Source organism: Myotis lucifugus, unplaced genomic scaffold, assembly GCF_000147115.1.
Source record: "Myotis lucifugus unplaced genomic scaffold, Myoluc2.0 scaffold_1, whole genome shotgun sequence".
Taxonomy (NCBI): domain Eukaryota; kingdom Metazoa; phylum Chordata; class Mammalia; order Chiroptera; family Vespertilionidae; genus Myotis; species Myotis lucifugus.
Genome location: NW_005871049.1, coordinates 17631077 through 17638835, shown reverse-complemented (window position 1 = coordinate 17638835; position 7759 = coordinate 17631077). Strand labels below are relative to the sequence as shown.

At 45.1% G+C, this 7759-nt stretch overlaps 1 protein-coding gene across 6 annotated transcripts in view; it reads left to right on the top strand.

The window, feature by feature from the left end:
- Positions 1-1841: 1841 nt before the first annotated feature.
- Positions 1842-7759, top strand: part of NR3C2 (nuclear receptor subfamily 3 group C member 2) — a 294549-nt gene continuing 288631 nt past the window's right edge. For 5 of the 6 annotated variants that reach the window (XM_023754929.1, XM_023754927.1, XM_023754947.1 and 2 more), the window contains exon 1: positions 1999-2173. In XM_023754929.1, coding sequence (XP_023610697.1) covers positions 2110-2173 — 64 coding nt within the window. In that variant the 5' untranslated portion in view covers positions 1999-2109. Of the gene's footprint in view, positions 2206-7759 lie in introns of all 6 variants that reach the window. The other variant, XM_006081763.3, reaches the window with a different exon arrangement.

Genomic DNA, 7759 nt, shown 5'->3' with positions numbered 1-7759 from the left:
GCAGATTAGGTCCCGCTGGCCCCCTCTGGCAAGGTTGCTGAGCGGCAGCAAGCGTCGCAGCGGCGTCCCTGCACGGTTTTACCTTGGATTTGCCAGAAGCTGAGATCCGGGGTAAAATGGGCTCTCCGTAAAGGAGGTAAAAACTTAGAAAAACAGGCACGTCCATTCCTTTAATAATGAATAATTTGGCAGCGCAGGCTGAGCTGCTGCCGCATCCTCGCGTGCCCGGGCGCCAGCTCCGGGACTCCCCTCGCTCCTGCCTGCCGCCCGTGCTCCGCCCGAGTGCGATCGACGCACAACTGCTGCCGGGCTGGGAGAGCGCGAGTGACGGCGGGCCCCTCGGGAAAGTCGGGACGCTTGGCCGGGACTCCCGGCACCTGGGGCACCGGGGGTCGCTCTGCGCAGGGGAATGCCGAACACCTGAGGAGGCGTGGGGACCAGCTCTCCCGCGCCGTCGCTGTCGCCTCCTCTAGCAGGGAGTTCCCTGCCTGCAATGGCTGGAAGTTTGAGTCTTCTTGCTTCCAGGGTCCGAAATCCCGAAGCTTAATTAACTGTGAGGCGAAGAGGGGCCTTTGGGCACAGGGTGAACGCCTTCCCCACGACTTAGGCGGGCGCGGGGCGAGGGTGAGGCGGGGAGGCTGAGCAGCTGCTGGCGCCCGGCTGCAGGCAGGTCGCCGAGGGCCAGGGTACCAGATTTAGGCGTGTACGTCACTGGTGCTGATTTGGAGCCAGCTGGGAGCCTAAAACCGGGCCGCACACGCGGACCCTCAAGGTCCTTAGATATCGGAGTTAAGAAGCCCAGAGGTTGGGTGGGCGGGAGGAGAGTCGAGGTAGGGGCGGTTGGAGGGAATCGGACATTTCTTCTTGCAGATGCCCTATCCTTAGAAAACAGTTCGGTTCCTTCCCCCTCTTCTGTATGTCCCCCCCCCCCCCCCCAGTTATATGCACCACTGCCACCCATTATAAAGGAGTGAATATCCTCGACCGAAGGCTTTTCTTTCTAATTGAACTAGTGGAAAAATCCAACGCTAAAGTAGTAAGGACAGTAACAAAATTATAAGGAGAGAGAGCAGCAGCTCCTGACCCTGGTACTTTTTTTTTTTTTTTTGGTGGGGGGGGGGGTGAGGAAGTGGGTGAGAGGCTGTGTTTAAAAGGCTCGGCGACGCTGAAATCACCCACTTTTCCTGCACGGTTAAAACAAGGAAATTCAAATCAAGTGGGAACGTGATCCTCTTGCAAGCTGGCAGCGGACACTGCGGCTGCTCTGCTGAGAGGTAACTCGGAAACGCAGGAAAGGGGCGTGGAGAGGACCTCGGGGGTCGGTGCGGCCCCCGCGGGAGTCCTCCCCGGCGCGCGGACGCTGCGGGTGGAGTCTGGGCCAGGGCTGCCCTTCACCTGGCGCTGCAGGTGGAGAGCGTGAGGGGATTACACCTTGACTGGCTCTCGGGAAAGCCGACTTTGACGCGTCACCACACTTTGCATGTCTTTTCCGATATCGTAGGGTGGGCAGGAGAGCCAGGTGGCGCGAGTAAGCTGAGGGCAGCTGAGCGAAGGGGCGGGGGTCAACGTGCGCAGGGGGCCTGCTGCCTGGTGTCGTAGCCGCTGCTCGGCACCCCAGTCGCCCGTGCGGCTTTAAGGGAGCCGCCGAGTCCAGGCTGTGTCGCAGCAACTTTGTATCAGTCATGTCGTCCTCCCGGTGACTGACAGCCACAATTGCCCAATGAGAAGCCATCTTCGCCCAAGCAGCGTGGAGCCTGGCTTCCCCCTGGGCCAATAGCAAGGGCTCAGGGGGCGGGACAGCAGCCTGAACTTTATCTGGACATGTGACCCGCTTTTAAAAGGGCCGGCCCTGGAGCTGGCCCACTCCCCCTCCGGGCTTCCACCCGCCCTCTCTCCTCTCTCCCTCCCCATTTCGCCCGCCCTGGCCCAGCTCCAACCCCTGGCCCCGCCGGGTCCTCCCCGCCCCTCCGCGCCCGGGGTGTCATTGGACGGGGGAGACGCTAGCCAACTTCAGGCTGCTGGAGGAAGCCCGTGCAGTCACCTGGGTGCAAGAGCGTTGCTGCCTCCTCGGGCGCTCCCGCTACAGGGGAGCGGCAGTCGCTGGCCTGGATGTGGTTGGATTTGGGGGGGCTCCGCAGCTGGAGTGTCGTGGCGTTGGCGAGCGCTGCAACAGGTAGACGCCGAGACGGACCCCGGCCGAGGCAGGTGTGTGGGGGTGCGCGGCGGGGCGCCGCTTGCCGGCCCGGGCGTGCGGCCGTGGCGCGGGAGCGTGCACTTTGCTGGGAGAAGTGGCTGCGTAATTCGGAGGCACAGTCGGTACGGGGCTGTGTGCTTGTTGTTTTGTTTTGGTTTTCCACTTTTTCCCCCCTTTGGCCGCCAGAGGACTATTTTGGGAAAGTTTGGCCACTTTGGATAAATGCCCTCTAACGAGCGGCTTTCAGCCGCTTTTGGCAGTGGGAGGTCTATCATCACCCTTCTCCTTTTCCCCAGGATGAATTTCGGGTCCTTCGCCTTCTACAGTTTTTAAAGGACCTTTGAATAATATTTCTCTCCTCTATCAATTGCAGAAACACCCAAATCATAGCTGGAGGTGTAGCTTATTAAGGGCAGTTGAAGGAGATAGCGATCCTGATAGATCCTGCATGAAGGAGGCTCTGGAAATTCGTGAATTCCCCATTCGTGGGTATTCATGAAACTCTTGAGAGAGGCTCTTCTTTCTGTGGCATCAGTTGGAATTCTAAAGGCAGGGGAAAAGGGATGGAGCGTCTTTTGGTGGCACCCGGACCCTTCTACTGGATTTAGGTGCATGACTTCTACTGAATTTTTAAAAATCAGGTTTAAATCATAATGGTTTATGGCACCCTCGGTTTTAACTATCATTTCATAGAAGTTAGGAAAACTTTTACTTGATAGGAGGCAAATTTTGGAAAGTGCTGAATTCCAAATGCACTATTTCCATTTCTCTAGGTGCTGTTATTGATGATATTTACATAGTAATGATAACAGCGTTCTCCATCTGTGAAGTTCTGCTGTGAAGTTTTAATTTTATGTGTGACTTCATGGCATGCTATCATGGAAATGGTCGAGGAGAGAAGTTTTTAAAAATAATCTAAAGGCGAGCTTTTTCCTTTAAGGGAGAAGAAATAGTTTTGTTTGGGGATTTTGGAAAGATCAGGTGGCTCAGTGAATTAGGTGAGTGAATAGAAATCAGGTGTGCGCAGTTCTAACTGGTTCTCCTGCTCTCTTAGGTGACCTTGGGCAGGTTTCTATCATTTACCTCATCTGTAAAGGAGGGGAACATAATCATGGTTCTGTAGTGGGAATGACAGAAAAATAGTTACATACAACAAACTTACAACTATGCAACCAGTGAAAATTGTGTAATTCTTAAGATTCTGGTCTTTTAGATGCCATGTTATAGTGAAATAACTATAGAAAATGATGCATTTAAAATGGAACTATGCTTGGGGGATATTAAAAGTGAAAATGTTTTCAGATAAAATACAAATTTGCAGGAGTTTTTGTTAATATTTCTGAAAAAAAACTACTTCCTTATGGAAAAGGACAATTTAATACAGGGTATAAAACATAAAATTTTAAAGTCAGATTTTTTCCTTTGCAAAAATAGTATTTAGGAGCATACGTATGGCTTAAGGTAGAACTTCTAGCAGAGCTTGCCCTTACTTTTCTTATGTGAAATTTCCATTATGTTTTGTGACGAGGCCATTCACATGAAAATTAAAGGGTTCTAGTCGTTTTTTTACTTTGTCCAGAGAAGGTCTCTGTTGTAATCCTCATTGTAAGGGAGACAAATTTCATTTTATATAAGCTAGGTTCTATACCAGTATCCTATAGGCTAGTAATAAAAAACTGTCCCTTTACCCTGTGGATAGTAAGTTAGTTCTATGAGAATCATATTCACCAACTAGTATTTTTAGTATTCACTAGTAAGTTTCAGTTGACCGAAATTCTCTTGAAACCACCATGGTCATTATGCCAATTCCAAAAGGACAACAAGTTGGGTTTCCTGGACAACATAGGAAATAAATTTCTAACCGGATACATTTCTTTACAGAGAAGATGAATTAAAATAATAGGGAGAACTCAGAGTAAAATATTTCAATAAATCTATTTTTTGAAAACATCTGATCTTTAAAAATGTTTCCAGTGGAAGCCATGCAGATGCTTGATGTCCTCTATTTTTCTGTTTGACTGTTGCCAACCTTTACTCTGTTTTCTTTGTTGAGAGGTGCATTAGGTTGATAGATGAGAATACCTACAAAGCTAATTTGGATTTCAGCAAAGCCTGTTGCAAATTCTATAATGATAGCCCTGTCAGTAACGTAGTGAAATGCGGGCTATATTATCTTATTGTTAAGGGAGTTTAAGATGGCTAAACAGGACTTGAAAAGTTGTGCTCAGCTGCATGATGTTAGCTGATAAGGTGCTTGCTTGTAGTTTGATTGTCCTTGCCCGCCATCTCCCATATAGATTCTCTTCAAATCTTCATAGGGATTCATAAATCTGAGCTATGATTCCTACTTTAGGGCAAAGTGATGAAAAACGTCCCTTGGAATATCAGTAGGTGTTCTGTGCAAAAAGGTTTAATTACGTAGGGAATGCTGGATTCAAAGGGAAACAGGTTTCTGCACTGTGGAGCTGCCCGGGAGTTTTAGCTGCAGATTTCCACTGCGAGCCTTTAAAAATGCAGTAAGTGATCATCCTTTCTGAAGGAGAATTTGAACTATGGAATTTTGGAGAGGGATCTGCATGGAGATTTCCCTTCAGGCTCAGGGAAGGTAGGCCTGTTTCCCAGGACCTGGGGAGAGGCTGTCAGTGTGGAAGTGGGGAGGGGTGAGTCTGTGGAGGCCTTTGGTAAAGGTGCGTAGGCAAGGGTGAATTCCAGGCATTTGGGCAGAGGGTGGTGCAGTTTACCAAACAGGGATCATGGGTTGAGGGACTGGGTTGAGGGGCGAGTGGTGATACACAGACGGTGTTCAGTTTTGAACACGAATAGACAGCCATGTTACTTGTGGTGTTTAATGAATTTGGAGCCAAAACATCTATACCTTAGATATACATCCCTTCAAGTTTGGTATGGGGAGGACAGAATATTCTTAGGTAGAAGTTGAAAAAGCACATAATGTTTACTGGTCCTTTTCAACCTGTGACTATGACTAAATGGATTTTTAGTAAAGGAGAAAATGCCAGTGGTAGCCATTTCTATCCTATTTCACTGGGTGGTAGTTATTGTGTGTGTGTTTTGTTGTTGTTGTTGTTTTTTCAACTTGGCTTTTATCCTTACTAAATTTTTTGGCCGGAGTTACCAGATAACCACCTCAGCCTCTATAATTTGATTTATTTTCCAGTGTTTTGTGGATTAATTTTTTATTAAGTATTTATAGACTAATGCTCTTTAAGTAAAAGGAAGCTACATAATTGGTAGGTTTTTATGTATGGTCTTAAATTAGTGAGTATTGATTATAATGGTTCAGCTTTTTTGTGTGTTTTTGTTGTTGTTTTCACTATACTATTAGCTTGGGATGCAATGGTGAAATTTATAAATCTTCTGCCTTTTGGGACCTTACATTCTACTGGAGAATACAGAAAAGTTAAAGTAGTTATAATAGCAGACGATTTGGGCATTAAATTTCATTATAGAGCCTTCTCATAGCTATTGCCAATTTATTTGGTAGAGTCATCATTATTTTTGCATGTCAATTAATACAAGTTCTGTAACAAAAGGGCTTCCTAGTCTCTTTGTAATGAGAGGAAGGTAGGAAGAATGAAGGTGTGAGTGGCAAAGCAGGGGAAAGGATGAGAGGCCGAAAGTAATGCTTGTGCACAGATCTGTAGAAATGGCACGTTTAAGATCAGGACCTTCACTTGGGTCATAGTTTGTTTACACAACTGAAAGGATTTGAAAAATGCATAATAATTTTAGGAGGTTTATAACAATGTACAAATGAAATTTTTACTCCGAATAAGTTAGTTTTCTTTACTGTGCTAGTTCTCAATGGTGAGTGTGGGAGGTATCCCCCTTTCCCCCATTCCAGGCACATTTGGCAATGTCTGGAGACATTTTTGGCTGTCACAACTGGGGACAATAGGGACTGCTACTGGCATCTAGTGGGAAAGAGTCAGGGATGTGTTAAACATCGTACAGTGCATGGGACAGACCTCCACAACAAAGAATTATCAGGCCCAAAACGTCAGTGGTGCCAAGTTGAGATAACCATGGAGAGAGGGACATGGGATCAAATTCCAGTTCTGCCACTTAGCTGTGTGCCCAGTGCCTCAGTTTCCCCACTTGTATCATTTGGATAATACTCTTACCAATTTTAAAGGATTGTTTATATTTATAAGGGTAAATAAGTTAATGTTTGAGCAAGGCTTATAATATTGCATTGAATTATGTGATGCATAAGCATTATATAAATATAGCCTATTACAATTATTATGTCAATGAAATATATAGAGAGAGAGCCAATGGATATGATTGTATAGCTACAACAATCCTGAGGGCTCCCTGAGGATGGGGACTGTGCCTGTTTTCTTTAGCACCATAGATTCAGTGATTGGTTGTAGGCCCAGGATGTAGCACACATTTGGTAAGTATTTGTTGAATGAATGAACACGTAACTTGTCAGGACTCATCTTGAACTTCCTCCATTTACAGTGGAGACTGAAACTGTCTGTCTGTTGGGAGTCTTTTTAGCAGGAGGAACACCACCAGGTCAGGGTGCACATCAGAGTCCTCACCTGTACTGAGATACAGAGAAGAGTCCTGTCATTCCCGACATAGCCTCTCTGAGCTTTGGACCATCTTAATTAATCAGGATAGATGAATCTTTACTTTTTAGACTTGACATTAAATTATCTTGATCACAGTCAATTTTTAAAAAATCTTACTGTTTTTCCTGTGATAATTTACTCCATAACTTTATATTGGGAAATGATAGCATTAATTGCATTTTCTTATTATTTTTAATAAAGCCATGTTTTAGATATGGGAAGTATCTTCCATATACCCCAAAGATTCAAAAGGCTTTGGAGTTAGAATATTTAGTTTTAAACCTGCCTTTGTCACTTACTATGCCTTTGACCTTGGGCAAGCCACCTACCTCACTAAGTCCTCAGTTTACTCTTTGTTTACTTCATGGTCCCCAGGATTACTTTGAATATTAAATAAGTTAGCATTTGTAAATATTCTTTGTGAACTCTAAAGGCTGTATTATAGAAATATGTTACTTGGATGAAAAATAGTTTCATATGATTGCTTCTTATAATCAAGTTACTGACTGTAACTTGGCTTCTGGACAAGTTACAGTCAGTGCTCTGTTGTATCAGCACCTAGACAGGTAACAATTTTAATACAAGTGTTGCTTATAATAAATAGAATATGCACTTATAGCTTAGTACAGCGATTTTCAACCTTTTTCATCTTCTGGCACACATACTAATTACTAAAATTCTGTGGCACACCCAAAAATATGTTACATTTTTGTCTATCTCTATCTGATAAAAAATAGGTATAATTTTGATTCATTCACACTGGACGGCTGTTGTTGTGTTGGCTGTTGTCATATTTTTACTTGACAATCGAATAGCAAAAAGGTCAGTGCCCCTGACAAAATAGTCAGGTATTGCACGTTTTAAAAATTCTTGCGGCACACCAGTTGAAAATTGCTGGCTTAGTAAATGGAATTTAAGAATAATGTTAGAGTAATGTTATAAATGACTCTAATTCGATTTTTTA